Source organism: Capra hircus, chromosome 8 (assembly GCF_001704415.2).
Source record: "Capra hircus breed San Clemente chromosome 8, ASM170441v1, whole genome shotgun sequence".
In the NCBI taxonomy this organism is placed as follows: Eukaryota; Metazoa; Chordata; class Mammalia; order Artiodactyla; family Bovidae; genus Capra; species Capra hircus.
In genome coordinates, this window is record NC_030815.1 from 88,531,284 (window position 1) to 88,550,575 (window position 19,292).

Consider the following 19,292-nt stretch of genomic DNA (forward strand, 5'->3'; position numbering starts at 1 on the left):
TTAATTTTTGTATATGGTGTGAGGTTAACAGCACTACTTTATTGTTTTAGCATATGGAAATGCTAAAACAGTTGTCCTAGTACCATTTTTTAAGTGATTGTTCTTTGTCCTTTTAATAAACAACACTCCTAATCAAAATTTCACTAGCCACAGATACGTGTGTTTATTTCTGGATTCTCAATTCTATTCCACTGGTCTACATCTATCCTCATTCCAGCACTACACTATTTTGATTATATATCAATAACTTTTGATTGGGCTTCCCTGGTGGCTCAGATGGTAAAAAATCTGCCTGCAATTCGACCTGTGTTCGATCCCTGGGTTGGGAAGATCCCCTGGAGAAGGGAACAACTACCCACTCCAGTATTCTGGCCCGGAGAATTCCATGGACAGAGGAGCCTGGCAAGGCTGCAGTCCATGGGGCTGCAAAGAGTTGGACATAACTAAGTGACTTTCACTCATTCAACTTTTGATTACAAGAGAAGACCGTTACAAAACAGTTACCTGAAAAAGACATCAATTATTTGTCTGAAATGAACAAGCTCTTTTACCTGAGAACACCACTGGTTTGGAGGACTGCTTTGCATTCGGGGAGTGCTGCTTCTTTTCCAGTGCGGTTAGCATTCCTCCCAAATCCAACTGTACTGGAATCTGGCTTTTCTTTCTACTACTTTTAAAATTATTCTAAAAAGTTAAAAATCAGAAGTTTACTCATAATACTTTATTTTACAAACTGTACTTTTCATTTTATAACAAAAAGCCATATAATTAAGGATAAAAAAAGATACAGAGACTATAAAAATCTTGATATTAAAAGTAATTAAAGAAAAGACCCATCAATTCCAAATTATCTGCCAATATTACCACCGAGGTTGCTTATTTCCTTCTCCTTTCTTAACGCGAGTTTAATTAAGCCACTGGCATTTCTGTTTGCATCTCCATTATGAATAAATAAGAGCATACACCTACAGATAAGGAACAAAGGCTGGAATACAGTCCCTGGCTGCAGAGTCTGCGTGAGGCTAGCTGGTTAGGACTGCTGCCTCACTAGCGCCTTTTGCCCTCCAACTGCCTCAGTGAGCAAAGCTACCTACCATGAAATCACAGGGGCACAGCAAAAAATGTACACAAGTCCAAAGTATTAAATTTAGGCACAAAGTCAGATATACTCTAAACAAGTGTCGTTTCTGAAATAACTGTGACATGGGTTTTGAGACTATATAAAGGCTGTATGGGCATGTTGTCTCTGGTGCTTTAGTGCCTCCACTCTGGCCCTTCAGCCACTGTTCTCTTCCCTGATGCCAAAGTCACACTGGGTGAGCACTCACTGCAAGAGGGGAGTGCTAAGCACAGTACTGGCACCTAGAGACCTCTGCGGGACGGAAGATGCCCAAACTACAACATGGGAATGCAAAGCTACAGGGGTAAGAATCTTACTCTTCATAAATGTGAAAAAAACCACCCCGCTTTGAGAGGCAAAAGGACAATGAAAATGCTCAAAGGACACAAGTTCCCATCTAGATTATGAACTACAAACTCATTCCTGAATCCACAGTGGGGCTGAGGTACAAGGAGATTCATCTCTTTCTCTGATCCTGACTACTTGACTATGCTTCTGTCAGACAGAACTGCCTCACAAAAGGATTCTTCTATTTCCTGAATACACTAAGTTAATGTTTTTTCTTTAAATCAAACTTAGACAAGCAGTATGTGTTCCCCTCCTTTCTGATACAGCAGTAACCAATCATCTAATTTCGAAAGTGAGGAAGCAGTTCTGGCTTAAGAGCAAGTTTGTTTCAACACCCTGGATACGGTTCCCCAGTGAAGAAATGAATCAGAACAAAACCACCTGTGCCCATAAAGGAAGACGTCTGGAAAGGGGGTGTTCTTGAGAGTTTTAGTTTAGCAAGAAAAGTTAAGCCTAAACCAATTGTGGTTTCAATCTAAAAATTACCTGTGGCTGCTGTTTAGACTGAAATTTCGGTGACTCTACTCTGTCTCTTCTTTCAGATGCAACTGCCAGATTGGGAAATTCCTCGGCATCCTAAGTAAACCACATACCCTTTAGCTCTTCACACATCACAAGAATCAAATAAGCCCAACTACAATCTTTTCTTTGCTCGTATTTTCTTTCCATAAAAATCTCCCATAGAAGTGCTCAAAGTTATTATTAAAAAAAAAAACAAAAACTAATGTAACTACTTTGGCTTTATTTCACTTTTAGAACAAACTTAAAAGACCTCAGTTTGAATGCCCCTGCCCCCAGAGAGCGCGGGGCCTCAAGGATGGGTTCACCAAGCAGTCTACGAGCTGCCTCTAACCATCCTGGCACAAGAGTATTCAAGCACCATCCTTCAACTATGTTTTCTTTAGGGAAACCATCAACTTGGACACAGGAGATTTAAGCATCCTGTCCTGTGTGCTGATCCTAGGTTAGAAAAAACAAACAAGTCTCTAAACAGTGTTTAAATCATTTAAAAATGTTTAATGTACTTTTGTCAATATTTTAGGCGCCCTGGAGAAATCATGTGAAAAATGAGGGGCGGAAATATGAATTATTTGTTGGCCCAAACAATAATGCTCTAATGCAGTCGCAGGTTTTCAAATAGGCAATCCCATTATTCTCAAGGAAATGTTTCAAAAGCCCTGGGAGCCCCTCAAGTTTGTGGGAATACCTTGGGCTTGACCCTAAGTTGGTGGCCGGGGGGAGCACTGCTGAGACCCTTCCTGTCAGCACCAGGCTGTTGAGTCTGATAATTCCCAACCCAGGAGAAACATAATCAGAATCCAGGATGGCTTCCTGGAGAACAAGGACATTCTTGGAGTATCACAGGACAACAATTTAAAGCACACTTTTGGAAGCTCGCGATACTCTCTTCTTGACCAGGGCCCACAACAGATTTATGATATTGTTAATTTCTCTCTATAGTGGAGCACGTTATAGCAAGACATCTAAATAGAAAAGGAGGCCCTGCAGAAGCAAGCATGCCAAAGCAAAGGAAAAACAGGTCAGAAGACACTGAGGGGTACGGTATATATTAGTAGTATGGCATACACACCGCTAAATTTCAATACAGGAGGTTTTGTCTCTAGACCATTCATTCATTCTTTTCAGATATTTACTGAGTGCCTGCTATGAGATGGGCACTGTGCTGGAGACACCAAATTGAAGGAGTGAAGAAAGTGGGTGATACCTATTTTTTTAGCACTAGGAAAACAATTATTTTAAAAAATGTTAGAGACTTTTTACTTGGGCAACCAGTAATTTCTGGTTCTTAATAGAACCTGTATTTCTATTAAGGAAGACACACTTATTATATCATACAAGGTGAGTAATAAATATAAATGTACTTCAATCCTTGGTGGCTCTTGAACTGTCAGGACTTCATATTTTGATTTAGATTTTTCTTTCTTTTTCTTATTCTTTCTTGAGGCTTCATTTTGCTCAGGACTGCCACCTTGTGATGCTTTGGACTAACAACAACAACAACACAAAAACAAAAAAAGCAAAAATAATGGTTTTTAGAGCATTCAATAAACATTTAAATTCCATGCATCAGAATAAAATTAAGATATCAAGTTGTACAACCACATGGCAACTTTACTCAGACTTACTCCCTATTTTCCAAAGAGCCAGCATTTGATAGAATGATTCTGAAGGAAAAAATCCATTAAAGCAGATGCCACATCCAACTGTGCAGAAACAGGTGGATTTGGACCTAAGTTTTCAGCTTGAGGAGGTCATGATAACGACCCTACTGATGTCAACCTGAAGCCCTTCCATGAGTCCAGGTATGCCACTTCCATCACCACAGCCCAAAGGCTCCTAAACCTGACTGTACCTCAGGATCACCAACGTAGCCTGTGACTGCTCATCCAAGACCTGCAGAATTTGACCTCACCACCTTCACTTTCCACTCAGCCCCCTGGCCTTTCCTCAGTCAGGTCAAGTATGCTTTAGCTTCAGGCCCTTTGCACTTAACACTCACATAGCTGGATCTAGACTACCATTTACTTCCTCATTTTAGCTCAAGAGTCATCCCACCTCTATCTAACCTCTCACTCTCCATCGTCTTTGGAGCACTAATCCCCATCTGACAAACTCTGTCTTGGTCTGCAGACAGCTAGTCGCTCTCCAATAGAATGGCGGCTCTAAGAGGACAGGACATTTTTAATGTCTGAGACCCTGCTTTTCCCCAATGAGACCTCAACCTTCAGAGGTAAAAAGTCTCAAGAGATTTTTTAAAAAGAATATTTAAAAGAATAATAATTTAAAAGAATATTAAAAAGAATTAATTAAAAAGAATATCTACTAACCCGGAGGGGCCATCCATGGTAGCCTGCTAAGTGAAAAAGGCAACTTTCATATGTAATATATATAGAATTATCCCATTACTGTTCTTAAAAAAAAAATTTAAACTAAATAAACTTCTTTATTTATTTCTGTTTTCAGGAGCCCTAAGGTGGAACAGAGGGTTGCCTAGGTGATTTAGCAGTAAAGACTGCATGCATTGCAGGAGATGTAGGTTCAACCCCCGGATCAGGAAGATTCCCCAGAGGAGGAAATGGCTACCCACTCCAGTATTCTTGTTGGGAAAATCCCATGGACAGAGGAGCATCATGGGCTACAGTCTGTGGGGTTGTGAAGAATCAGACGTGACTGAGAGACTAAGCACATCACCACAAAAGGTGGGACAGACAGCAGGCTGCTAATGAAGGCTCTTGGAGCAGGGGGGACCAAAGGGCTATAGGACAAGGACCTTTTCCATAATTAAATCTTTGTAATATTACAAGTGCTTTTTCAGTAATAAAAACTCACAACACAGACAGTTTTAGAGGGAAGGGGAAAAAACAACCAAAACATTAAGATCACAATGCAAAGTGATCTGGGTCATAAGATTACCAGTGATCTTCATTTTCTAATCTTTATTTTGGAACTTCTTAACAATAAACTTCTCTTACACCTTTAATTAAAAAATAATTTTTATTCAGGTCTAGCATAGTCTCTTACTTCTCTGTACATTCATTCCATTAATTTCTGAGAGTTTGATACTGAAACTCCAACTAAAAATCTTAATTTATCTACTTAAACAATTGTAATATATAGTGGGAACTATATGTAACTTTGTTCTGTATTTTCCTAGTCTCTTGTAAACATGTTACCATAATCTCATAATTTAAAAAATGAAAAAAAATTAAAAAAAATTTTTTTAAGATGCTAGGAAAATAAAACAAAATCTGTTAACTCTTAAAGTGTTAAATGCTGGTTTAGATGGTAACATGGTGGCCTGTTGTGTAACCTGCGCCCAGATGTCGATGGGGCCTTGGAGCTGGCCAGTCTCTGTGTCTACTTGGAAGGGGTCTCACCACCAGTCTAACTTCACCATTAACTGTCACCAGCGCAGATTCCCTCAATCAACCAAGCATAAACACACAATTCTTTTTTGTGTGGGATGGTCTAAGATACTTTGGATACTGAAAAGTATCCCAATACTCAAAATGCTAGGAAACCAGTACAAAACAAATACTACCCCATACTTCAATCTAAAATAATGCATCAGTATAGAAAGAAAAACAAGAACAAAATCTAGCCTCCCCTTATAAAATGCTCTTCAAGCAACAAATCTAGGGATTGAAAAATAGCAGCTTAAAATTATTTGAACTGAAAAGGAAAAATGAATTCTGAAATGCCATCTTACAGTAAGTAGGCGGCAAGTAACCAAGAATCAATTAGCATACTAGATGATTGCAAAATGGGGCATACAATTATTTTGCTATCAGTACTTGTCGCAATGTAAATTCAATAGACAAAAGACTGCAGTAGTTTAAATACCAGAGCATAAGTTTCTTCCAGCATCTCTCTTTTAAAGAATTCAAAATAGTCACTGACATTTTAAGACCACAGGTCTAAAACACACATCCTCATTCATGTTTAAAAGGGATCACTTGTGCCCTTCAAATACTTGTGTCCCTCTTGAAAGAAGAGTAAGACCTCAAGTACAACCAACTCAGATTAGTGCCTATAGTACCGAATGAAACACCTTCATTGAGGCTTTCAGAGAGAAAAACTATCCAGTGAGTGGTACAGGAGAGCAACATGAACAAAGTGCGTCGCATACCTTTTCAGTAAGATGGACAACGTGTTTCTCTTTGTAGGGAGGCTCCAAAGATAAAACTTCAGAAGATGGCATACTATCATTTTTAGGATCTGCTGGTGAAGCAACCATCTTTAGGTTTATCATGGAAGTAACATTTTTAGGGGCAGGTGACAGTTCTGTAGATAATGTCTGCCGAACAACATAACCCATTGGTGTCCAAGATAATTCTGCTCAAAGATAACCAAAATTGTTGAACAATCCCAACAGTAAAAAGGAAATTCCTTAGAAATTCCAAGCATGCATTATATGAAGTACTCAACAGCATAGTTAAACTAAGGTACTGTTCAGAACACTCTAGGAAACTACAGTTTCCATTAAATTTGCTTTTCTTCTTGGAACATGCAGGCTGAATTAACTTGAAAGGGGGACTGACTATCCTAGGATCTGCTCTTTTTAACTTGGGGGTGCAGGCAGTAAACAAATAATAGTTCCCATTAAAAAATAATAATCCACAATACATCCACATGGCAAACACACAGAAATACTGAGCTGAAGATCAAACTATGGCCCTACTAACCTTGATGTGTACTTTTAAACATCAGAAGTCAAAGATCACTAGACTTCAGCTACCAAAGTAACCGGTAATTTATTTCTTTTTAGAACACAGGCATAAGTACAGCAACACTACTCCTTAGGTGCTCATGAAACTCTATACACAGACAAAACAAAAGGACACCCATCAGGACACAGGCAGGTCATGTCAGCAGCCTGTGGCCACCCCACAGTGGAAAGACAGACTGTCCTTGTCACCACAGAGCTACACATCTTCACAGCAGCTGCTGAAGTGAGGATCTTGTACTGAATCACATATATACCAAACATGCTAACACCATAGGAAACACAGCTGTGCATAAACCAAAAATAATTGTGTTAAAAGATCTGTTAGGACAAGTTACCCACAAAAATTTCAAAAGCAGAATCTACTGAACTCATTCCGAATATCTCACTTCTGCACCAGGCTAGGACAGACCAGCAGTTCTCAAAGTTCTGAGACTCCCAGGACCCTTTCAGGGGTCCAGAGTCAAAACTGTTTTCCTGATAATAAGAATGCGTCATCTGCCTTCTCTACTCTCTTGCTCAAAGAGGTATAGCACAGTGGGGTTTAAGACAGTATGACAGAGAACAGTGAAACAGCTGAATGCCAGAACAGATCTCCTGAGCTGGGTGTTAAAGAGCTGCTAAAATGTAAAGGCTGCTCTCCTCTCCTGACTTTAACTTTGGGAAATGGCTACCTTTTAAAATTAAACCATGCTATGTTAACCTGTAATAAGTTTACTGTTACTTTTAAGCAAATTAATAAGTATTTTAGTACTTCTCAGTTTTAACCCTCAGATTTTACAAACATTGACAATTATCCAAATAAACAGACACTCTTCGGGGTTTCAAAGGGTATTAAGGGGTCCTAAGACCAAAAACTGTGAGAACTACTGGCATATGAAATGCTTAAGAAAGTGGTCATTCCTGAGTTCATAAAATGTCTCCCTTCGCCTGATGAACATTTCATTGACAATTCCTTACTTGTATGTAGTTTATATTCCTTGTGCAAGGAAGTGGAATCTTACCCACTTAACTTCAATCTTCTAACAACGATGCCAGTTTATCAACAACCCATCAACTCCCTTAAAGAAGGCCTTAAAAACAGAAACATTTCAACAGCACTAGCCTGAAAATAAACTAAGAAAACAGACAACTGATTTTCTAAAATAGTATTTGGTAGCCACTCTTACCTCTTGTACATGAAGAGGGACTGGTAACAGCATTATCGGTTACAGACTCAGTCCGATTATTATTTTTCACCACTATTTCACCCTAAAAAGCAAACCAGTTGTTTTCTTACTAGTTCAAACTAAAAATAATCATTATTTTAAAAACATATAGCCTCCTTCACCATTCTTAAAATCTGCAAAATATAGGCTAATTAAAAATTCCAAACATGTAAGTACATAACGTGCAAAGTTAAATTACTTTCTTTTGCCAAATCTCATTCCCCAGAGGAAAAACCACCCATCTACAGCTTAGCTACTAGCATCTTAGCGTTTCGTCGCTTCAGAGATAAACATCTGTGTATCATTTTAAATGGATCTCAATAATGGGATCACACCACACCAGAGTATCAAGTTAACATAATAATTTCCAAGTCAGCAAAGATTCTTAAAAGCCAAAGTGCCTGCTGTGAAAGGAAAAGCTGTTTTCATCACACCCCCACACCAAAGCTTAAAAAAATATTCCTGAAAATGTCCACAAAAGCAAATACAAGTCTTCGAATGTGTACTTCCTTGTATAGACAGAAAGCTGCACCATGCATGGAACAAGAGGAACCGAATGACACTCAGGGACAAGAGAGTACGTTAAGAGAGACCTCAAAGTGACCAGCAGCACCCAAGGCGAAAGGAAACCTATAAACTAAGTGGCTTTAAAATAAATTCTGAAGTTCATATGCTTCAAAAATTTACCCATTTTACCATTTCATCTAAGCTTAGTTAAAAAAAAAAAACTGTGCAGCAGCCAAAACTGCTGACTGCTGAATACGCCTTGTGCCACTTCTCTACCTAGTAGAAACCTGGCAACCTTAAAGAGCTGCTTCAGAACCATGGAAAGAACATGCTCTGTAACTAGGGCAGAAAGCCACCATTTTCATTAAAAACAAAAATACAGTAAAATCCTCCAAGGGATATCTGCTGATTCCTGGCCCCACAGCAGAGCTCACTAAGAGCCTGGAAATGCTTACATCGCCCTGGGCCCTCCTGCCCCAGGACTTCCCCAGGCAAGGACCCAGCACTTCCCTCCAGAGAGCAAGCATGGGTTCCTGGGTTGGCAGGTATCACTTGCTAACCTGTAAATTCCAAATCACTGCCTGACACAGCATACAAATCTTGCAGGAGGTGTCGCCTAGAGCGCTTGCCCCTTCGATGGAGTCCGGAGCTGTTTGCTTCAATCTGCTGGCGTGTTACCTCAAATAAATGCAAGACAAAGGCCACTAGGGAAGTAAATTTTTACTTTCAAATGAAGCATTTCTGGAAACTCCAAAGGCATGGGGAGGTACAGAGTTAGGCAAAGAGAAAGATGCCATTCTCCCTTCTATTAGCACTTTTCTCAGCTTCCAAAACACTGGGCTAGTTCTGGAGGAGGTGATGTGGCATCAGCATAGCTCTGTGGAAGTGGCTACACTCTGAGAAACAAATTCTCTTCTGGCCCCATTTGTAGGCTGCTGTGTTCTCTAGGGGATTCCAGATAGACACAGTATATAAACATGATAAGTAATCAAGTAAAAAGTTATATCCATCAAATGAGAAAATAAATGATTAAAATGCAGCCTGCTCTTTGAGTAAACATAATGTTTATCCTCACCAAAGTCAATGAAACACTAGAAATGGCTTACCTATTCAAGAATGATTAAGTAAATTACATGTATCAATATCAAAGATTCAATGCAAGTTATATGTCCAAAAACTATTTAATGATATGGGAAGATTACCATAAACTTGTACGTATGTATTCTTAATTGAAGGGAATGCCCCTCAATTCCCACAATGTAACACTAAAAAAAGGCTTAAGTGCCAAACACGGTTTGCTCTTGGTTGTACAACTTTAGACAGTTTGTTTTTTCTTAATATTTTTCTGGTGTCCTGTTACTAACACCATGAGGAAAAAAAGTTTCTTTTTATGGAAAAGTTGAGGAAAAACAAAACAACTCCCCATACGATTCAAGAGTGTGAATATACAAGGCACTGAGTGTGTAAACCTCCCCACACAGCATGAGATGCCCTACTTGTCCACATGTGCAGTACTCACACAGCAAGTGAGCACGACATAAAGCGTCAGCCATGCCCCTGCCCACCCTGGACCCTATGTTCCCTGTACTACTTTTGTGAGAGCTCACAGGCTTGGAATTATCCACCGACCACCCACGACGAAGGCATGGAGCCCCTCAACTACTCAGCTATGCCATACACCCAGCCAGGGCCCAGAAAACAGCCACACAACTGCTAAATGAAACTGTGATTTTCCTGTATCAGTCAACCAGCCTTACTTATTGCCACCATGTAAAAGGAAAACACCCAGGTGGGACAGCCTAAGGGTTGACATGTTGGGAATGATTTGTTTTCAGCACATTATATAAGCCGCTACCACCAAGTCTTCAGAGGCTTCAGGATCCAGGCACCCAAAAGCACTAGGGCAGGAAATGTAAATTCTTTCTCCATTCAAAAGGTATATGAACTGGGAAGCTCTGTTTTCCTCATTGTTTCCTCTTTCTTCTTGCCTCTACACAGGAATGGGCCTCAATTTGTCAAAAGCCATTTTAGCAACTATAACCCAACAAAATTTTGTCCAGAAATCTCAAAATCTGTGTGACAGGAAAACGCTTCAATCTGATAGACTAAAACTTGAGATCAATTACTGAATACAGTGCAATTTAACACTTACTGCAGTGAGATTTTCTGTATCATTGACAGGACAGAGGTGCAGATAAAACTGCCTGGGAAAATCAGAAGTTACACTGTGCAGTTCTAACATTACTATTTGATTTTAAAAAATACTTTTCTCTGTACTGAAAACAGTGTTATCAGAATGCAATGGTAGAAACAACATTTTCACAATGGGCTATGGAATTTAGTTGAACCAACGCCAGAATCTTCTCCTCCTGAGGCATGGCAATGCTTTCTAGCCACCAGACATGAAGACACTTGCTAAGTGATTCTCTGGAAAGAGCAACACCAGGTGTTACAGCCCAACCATAAACAGCTCCAACAACACAGAAAGTCACCTAAGCGCACTTAAGAGGCCCCTGCCACCCCACGATGTGAAGTGTATGTAGTGTTTCAGGTGATGTCCTTGCGTAACTGTCCATCACTGAGGGGAAAAGAAGGAAGAGGGGAACAAAGAGCAGGAGGCTGCACTCACCTCTGATAACCCTGCAGAGGGTGTCCCCATTTCTCTGAGAAGAGAAATGTCAGTAGAGGTGGAGCGTAAAGGCCCCCACTTGGGCTGCTTTTGTATCTTTGGTATCTCACTGTTCTCTGGACTCTGCAGTTCAGGAAAATCCAACCTGGTAAATCCAAACTCAGGTTTGGAGGCAGATCCACTCTTTTCAATGATTCTGGATTTCCTGTCTGTTCGTTTATAATAACCATCTGCATTTACAGAATTAAAAGTAAGGGTAAAAATTTAGAGGTTGTTTGATGACCTGTACTCACACTTCAGTTGCAGTGTAAAAAGTCTATTTCTACTGATGCAACAACATATTATTGTCCAAACAGCCTAATTTTTGGTAGCGTTGTTAACCTCTGAAACAGTGGAAAACATAAATGACCATGGGGGGTCACCAAGCAGAAAAAAGCAACATGCTGCAAATCTTAGGAGTAATTCTCAACTGGATGAAATAGTTACCTTAACCTGATTGTGCAGCTGGGCATTTCAATTATTCTCAAAACACACTTTAGAGTTTTGTGAGATTAAGGGGACTCTTGCGAATTTCCTTTAAATAATAAATTTTCCATATTTTAGTTTGCTGAAACGAACTAGAGGAAAACAAGTATTAATAGAATTAAACTTATAACCTCTCTCCCACCTTTCTCCTTCAAATGCAAACGCGTGATGCCGTAGGTTACAATTCCATAAAGCCCCAGCATTTTAAAAATTGTTTAATTATAAGGCTAGAGTTATTCCAGTTAACTGTTCAACTCTTCTTTCACATTACTATGTACCAGAAGATTTATAAATGACATCAACACAAACAGAAAATGTTATGTATCAAATAACAGTAAATTACACAAGTAAATAAAATGACAAACCATTCCCAGTAAGTATACTATTACAGAGGTTTTAAGTTATTACATAAATAGATGATGGCTGTGATCCAGGTGCAATAGTAAATAATTAACAGGAAAAAAAACCAAGGTATCATGTATAATCACTAATTTTCAACCAGAGACTGGAACAGCAGTTCTTAAGCCCGGAACAGATATGTCCTTTGAATAACCATCCTGCCCTGTGTTTGGTATTGTTAAGGATGGGATTTAAACGCAGTCAACTCTCTCCCCTACTGAAAAGTGTTCCAACAGAAAACCAGAGAAGCTATTTTAGGGATCAACATGATCAAATACAGTACAAGGATATGGCTGTAATTCACTATTTAACAAGTGTTTTGAGGTGGCTGATTGTCACCTACTTGCTATGTGATTTAACAGAAGTTCTTGCATAAGACAATGTAATAACATCTTTGGATAAACTCCAAGATCCCACAAGAAACTTGATTGCCTCAGTTTTTCATGATGACTAAGCCAGTAGACAGGGTAGAATAAGATAATATACAGAGCGTGTTATTTTTACCTGATTTCAAACTATTCTCAGCATGAATGGACACACGAGGTGAACCTTTGACTGATTTTAAATCAGATGATACAGGTCCATCAGTCTTCTTACTGTCAAACTTTTGTTCATCATAGGTTTTCTTCTGCAGGAAACATTAAAAAATGACATTTTTAAGAACACAATCACTATAAAAAAGGCTTGAATTTGCAAATTCATAATTACTCATACATAACTCAATCATTTTTTTAAAAGGTTAAACGATATCAGATTTTAAATACCTTAAACAATATGCAAGAACATGCCTGTTCTTTATGTTTTAAATGCTAAAGTGGCCAACAACACCAAGACATTTACAGACCTTAAACACAGCTTTTGTGTCTTGTGGGAGAGGGCACGTGTGCTCACTTCGTGGCTTCACTCTTTGAAAACCTCCAAAACAACTGGGTTGGTTGTCATCATATGGGGAGCCAGGCACTGGGCAAACATTTTGTGGTGACTGCAGGGTGTAGGGAGAGTAGGCATATGGATGAAGAGGGATCTCAGCAGAGAAATATTGAGATGGAAAAGCTGAAGCTCCAAAAGCCATATCATCAGTATAGAGTTTCTGTCTAAATAAAAAGGGTAAATTTTAGTTGCAGATTTCATACCACAAACCAAGAAGCTTAATTTTATAATAAACTTTAAACGTATTATTTTTGAAGTCATTCTTTCTAGCACTGCAGTATCTCTAATTAAAAACCAAATAAAACTCTGAGCACTTCTTCTTAACCTGCAAAGAAAGATGCTGACCTAGTTCCATTTTTTTCATTACGCAGCTGGAACCTCCATAACAGGACCCTATTATAAGGAATATTAGAAAAGCCCAAGGATGCTCCAGCAGCTTTCCACTCTCATGCTGTCAAATATTCGGAAATGCCTCACTCCAGCAACCCTGACCAAAATTTAAGCCATCTAGACCACTCTCTCGGCAGAGGGGGCTTTTAGAGAGTTCCCACTGCCCATCCAAATCCCACCCTGACAACCTCCAGGGACTGCTCCCTGAGGCCTCTGGGTGCCCACAGACAGCCTGCCCAGCCCCTTTCCGGTTCCAAGCCAATGCCACACCCTGTGCTCTACTGACTCAAGGGGCTGGGACCACTATGCACAACGTGGTCCAAGAACTACATGTCCTGCTAATAAGATGGAACTGTCTGTGAACACTGCCACTGCCTCAACTTGCTCAAGTCGCAAGGCTGGAGCGAGCTATAATTTAACACTGATTTTTTTTTTTTTTTTTGGCAAATTTAGTACAAGGCCAGAGGTTTCAACCATTTTGCAATGAAGGTTGATACAATGATAAATGCTAAGCAACTGACTTAATACAAATCACAGTATTCTCTTTCCCACAAATAAGCACCAGCAGGTGTTTCCATGACTTTCCAGGGCTTTGAATTATTTGTAGCAAATCAGTGAAATCCTGAAGTGTAGGGTCCACTGAAAGGCAGGGAAGAGTCAAAGCTAAGGATAACACACCCCATATGATCTTCCAATTGTTCGAATGTCAGGAGATACAAGCACAGGCACCAACTAGTAGAATTTGTATTTCTACTCTGCTACAAGTAAGAGTCTACAATGAAGAAGGAAAGGAGTCACTACAGACAGGCTAGACCTGTAACACACTGACAGCTGCCAAGTCTCCCACGACCTCCTTCCTGTCAATCTCATTAACCTCTACTACATGGTATCTACTTTCATCACACCACTTGAAAAGCTCCACTAGCCTGGACTTGACAACCTCTGCCCTCTCCTTGCTCTCACCTATCTTCCAAAGGTTCCTCCGTGGCATGCTCCCCCACTACACTCTCCCCATCTCACCTGTCAGACTCACTCTGAGCCAGAACCTCTCCTCATTTTGCTCAGGACTTCACTTCAACATACTCGAATTCCAGCACTTTTATCACCTCTAGGCGTCTATCTCCAACTTACAGGTCATTTTCACCCACCTAGCATGTATAGATCCAAAACATAACATATGATTCCCAAACCAGCCCCACTGCCAACTTATGCTCTCCCAAACGATTCCAAATCTTTCCATGTATTCAACTGGAACTAGCTAGGATCTTTCCCACCAAAACCCATATGAACCCTTTTCTCCTGCAGAAGGTCTCCCTGTATTTTGTTCTCTATTTCCAGTGCCTAACTCAATCGGAATCCCGCAGGCCCCCAGGAGTGTTCCTGATCATTGCTCACAGTGAACTTACTGTGTGTGGAAAACTTCCTGGGTACCAAGCCTTGTGTTGAGAACTTTAGGAGTCTTTGTCTCTCTTGAGCCCCTTCACAGCCCAGTGAGGTCGATGCCATTAAGCCCCGTTTAGTAGAGAAGGGAATGGCAACCCACTCCAGTATTCTTGCCTGGAGAATCCCATGGAGAGAGGAGCCTGGCAGGCTACAGTCCATGGGGTCACAAGAGTCGGACACGACTTGGCGACTAAACCACCACCGACAACAACCCAAAAACCTTCAAGCCCGTCTCCTTTAAAGTTGAGCCAGAAGCCAGGTGTGATGATCATGATCCCACCCAAAACACTCCCAGAGTTCTCTATTTCCTATCCAACAAACCTAACTTTTCAGCTGTACCACGTAGGCCAGTTGACTAGTGGCTCATGGGATCTTACTTCTCTACTGTCTCCCAAACATATGTTGCATCCGGTCCCCTCTGACCTGTCAGGAATCCAGTCACTCCTCCACCCACCAACCTGACATGAGCCACACTCTGTGGAGAACCACTAATTCACATAGTGTATGTGCGTGCTTAGCTGCTTAATTGTGTCCGACTCGAGACCCCATGGAGCCCACCATGCTCTTCTTCCCATGGGATTTTCCAGGCAAGAATACTGGAGTGGGTTGCCATTCCCTTCTCCAGGGGATCTTCCTGACGCAGGGAGTGAACCCAGGTCTCCTGAATTACAGGCAAATCCTTTACCACTGAGCCACCAGGGAAGCCCCAATTCTCACAAATGAGAGTTTTAACCTAAAAGCAACCACTGGTACTGTAACTTTCACATTATACTACAAGATACCAAGAGCTAGAGCAGCTGAACTCAGGTCAGAAGAACTGAATGCTAATTCTGGTCCTGGTGCTACCTCCTTGAGAAACTGTGGACAAGCATTTGTAGTCTCAGTTTTTCTTGTACAGAAATAACACTACATCTCCCTGCCTAACTCATGGATTTTGGCAAGCATGAAATCAACGTCTTCAGTAATTCCCAAACAAAACACACACTTCCTCACACCTGTGTTACACAGGATTTGTCACAAAGCACATACTATGATAATCAACAAAAGCATTTTCTGGGGAGGATGACTGGCAACAGAGAACTTACTTTGTTTGCATAACCTTTATTAGTAAATACTCAGTACTTCCCAAACATGGCCATTCTACATACTAGGATACTTCTAATGATATTTGTCCTGCCTATAACATAAACTTGAAGGAGACTGGTAGTACGTTTTCTTCCATCTCCACCATAGCTCACGAGACAGGCCTTCCCCCACTTAGGAACTAGTGCTTTCCCATATAGCAGCCTTTAGCTCATGAACTCCAAATGAATAGATGCAGTCCTTTGGCAGGCACTGCTATAAGTACTAGAGGTGGACTTTCAGCAAAAGGTCACTCACTTCCTTTAAGGACACAGAGAACTAGGTTGCTATAGGGGAAGAAGTAGAAAAGAGGATATGCTTGTTATAGAGAATTTCAGTCCTTTTCTCAAGGCAGCAAGTGATCTCTAAACAAAATCTGATTACAGCAAAACAATTCTTAACTTATATTAGGATTAACTAGATAATCACTTCTTCACTGTGTAATGTCTCACCACTTCATCCCCACTTTAAAGGCTCTCATTCTTTCTAAGCTTGCTCTTTGGTTTCATGACTCAATTGTCCTTAAATTGTTCTCTTCTCAGGCAGGAATACTGTCAGTCAACCTTTTCAGTGGTTATAAATATTAAAAAAAAAAAAAAAATCAAAGCTATAAGGGAATAAGGGGTTAAAAAAGCATAATATTAAAATTCAGCATTAAGCATCCTTAAGCCTCTGATTAGTCTCAACATGTTATAGCTAGAATGCTGCTTTAGCTGTATGACTATTTCCACCTTTATTTTAGGTCACTAGAATTTTACCCAGCAGATGGCTTAACAGTTTTTATCACAGAGTGAGATACATCTTGTACTTTTCATGTGAGCCTATTCAAGCTAGGAAATGACTTAACTGAGACCCATGTCAACCTTCCTGCTACAAAGGAAGAAATTACAATGGAAAACTTGGCATTCCTACCAAAGACCTTCAAAAGCACATTCAATTTCAGTCAAAAAATATAACCTTTCTTATTTCCTAAATATACCAGACAATCCACTGATTTTCTTATTTATTCCAACTTTTATTTTTGTGAACACAGCTCTAGAATTTATATGAAGTATAAACTATTTTCAAGCACAGCATGCAGTTATGGGGGGAAAAGGTAACAAGCCTGACCCAAAACATAAAGATAAGGATTTTCACATAAGCATAAAGGTGATTCATGCCAAAAAAAATAAACCTACAAGTAATCCACACAATCATGCGAAAAACTTAACACTTATTTTTCTAACTTCAGCTAATAAAATGGAAACCATTTTGTAACTACCTAGAGAATAAATCCCAGGGAGGAAAAACAACATTTAAAGGACAAAATAAGCCTTCTTTCAGCTCAAATCTAGAATTTATAACCAAAAATTTGTAGGATCCATCTCCACAGGACAGTTATAAAGCACAATAGTTAAAAGCAAACCTCAGCAATTTCCAAACACTCTACCTGCACAAAGAGGCAGCCCTGGTTGCTAGCCCTGCTCCATCACTGAGCAGCGTTTTTCAATGTTACACCCTAAAACTGAGGAGCATGTTTATTTATTTATTTGGGCTTTTCTTTGCCTCATTTGCTCTCACCCACTTGTTCCTGCCATTTCATCACCCATAAATACATGATACAGTTTTAAACTGTAGGCACAACAGACTTGCATTCCCCACTAATAAATGCAATGCAGTCTCCATATTTTCTCTGTCCCAAATAACCAAATGAATATGGAGAAAAAAAAAGAAGAGCTGAATCTTCAGTTTTTGGTGTGCTACACAGTTAAGCTGTACTGTACATTTCCTTCTTGGATGAGGAGCGTCTTCTCCAGTTGCTCTGAAAACGTTAACATATAGCTGTAGGATATTTCAAGTCTAATTACCACTAAAGCCAAGCAACAAGGTCCCCATCTTAAGGCAAGACGTTTGGAAAAATACATACTCAGGCACTGCTAGTTCTTGGACACACGGATAGTACGAGGTGGCTGCACAGCTGGGGAAAACCCGTGCTTCTGAAGACTCTGACCATCCCACATTGAGCCCAGCAAATTTGGGGACAAATGGTTTGACATCTGCTGACAACTTGATGCTCTGAGGAGAAAAAGGGGGTTATAGCCACAAACTTTGTAAGATGAACCAAGTTAGGGGAAAAAAACAACAGAGTCCCTCCCATCTCAAAGCCCCAGAAATGCTAATCCCAATGCTGCCGTTCAAATATATCTGCCCAGCAAAGACAAGAATGTGTTAGCAATTTCTTGCGAAACCCTTTTTCACTAGAAAAGCCAGTCTATCAAATATAAAAATGGAAAATAAGGATAACCATTTAAAGTGGGAATAAAAGTCAACCCAGACTGTAGAGTTAGAACTACAAGTGACGTTTCCTTATCTTTAAGATAGAATACAGTAATTTACCTCTGGGCTGAGTTAAAGGATAACAAACTATCAAACTTAACTGTAGCACTCAAAACACACATGCTCCTCAGCCTTTATTGGTTCTATTAAATTTCTCAAAGAATTTAGAACAGCTGCTTTTCACTCAACCAACCAATAAAGGCTGTTTTGTTAAAAACCAAAAATAGGCTTTGCTAGAAAATCTTTGTATCGCCATGAGCCCTTGAAATATGAATATAAAATATTTGTTGGATTTTTCTTTCCGTTTTTAGATCTGTATTGAGAAATTTACTTTCACTAGCAACGTATAATCATGTTTTTTCATTCGTGTGAAAGCCGGTTTTTCCGTTTGTCAGGGCTCCTGCTAGAGGTTACTCTTAAGCTAGTCGAGCAGAGACTTCCGCTTCAGAAAACGTATTCACAAGCTTTAAACAAGTGGTTCCTGCTCACGAGTGCGGTAAGGAGACACGGTAGCGCAGCTCCTCCGCAGCCTCGGGACTAGAGGCAGTTTCCCATCGACGGAGTCCTTCCTCATTTCGTTTAACCGCGGGGCGTGTGGACGCGCCCAGGGCTAGGGGTCGAGGCCGCCCGGCCCGACACCCCCTGCCCTGTCCCCAACCAGCCTCCGGCCCACGCTAATCCAGTTCCCACCCCATCTGCGCAAGGCCAGCACTCTGGGAGGCCCAGGGCCACCATCCTCACCTCGGCCGCGGGCTCCCGCCGCCCCTCCGATGCCATGGCGGGCGGCTGGGGAGAGGTCCGGCCGGGGAGGCCAGTAGCCGCCCCGTCGGCTGGCTGGACCGAAGGGCGACAGTCCTCCTCCCCGCCTTTCCACCGTCGGAGAGGACGCCAGGAAGTGCGTCACAAAAACGCGCCTCGGCCCGCCTTACTTCCGGTCGGAAATGCGTGGGGCGGCAGTTCTGCGCCTGCGCGAGGTACCCGGCATGGTGAGTACTTGAAGCTGCATCGTCGTGCGTGTAGTTTGGAGTTAACATGAGACTGTCTCCGCAAAGATAGCGGACAAACCGCGGGATGTGGTTAGCCAGGCCCCCACGAGGGGTCGGTGCA

General features: G+C 40.8%; 1 protein-coding gene across 6 annotated transcripts in view; it reads right to left on the minus strand.

The window, feature by feature from the left end:
* Window positions 1-19,071, minus strand: part of SECISBP2 (SECIS binding protein 2) — a 38,449-nt gene extending 19,378 nt beyond the window's left edge. Inside the window, exons 1-10 of one of the 6 annotated variants that reach the window (XM_018052519.1) lie at window positions 18,927-19,071; window positions 17,776-17,924; window positions 12,829-13,078; window positions 12,489-12,612; window positions 11,061-11,290; window positions 7,886-7,967; window positions 6,120-6,208; window positions 3,352-3,474; window positions 1,955-2,044; window positions 552-684 (exon numbers count right to left, since the gene is read on the minus strand). In XM_018052519.1, coding sequence (XP_017908008.1) covers window positions 552-684; window positions 1,955-2,044; window positions 3,352-3,474; window positions 6,120-6,208; window positions 7,886-7,967; window positions 11,061-11,290; window positions 12,489-12,612; window positions 12,829-13,078; window positions 17,776-17,924; window positions 18,927-18,962 — 1,306 coding nt within the window. In that variant the 5' untranslated portion in view covers window positions 18,963-19,071. Of the gene's footprint in view, window positions 1-551; window positions 685-1,954; window positions 2,045-3,351; window positions 3,475-6,119; window positions 6,326-7,885; window positions 7,968-11,060; window positions 11,291-12,488; window positions 12,613-12,828; window positions 13,079-17,775; window positions 17,925-18,926 lie in introns of all 6 variants that reach the window. The other 5 variants (XM_018052518.1, XM_005684376.3, XM_018052520.1 and 2 more) reach the window with 5 other exon arrangements.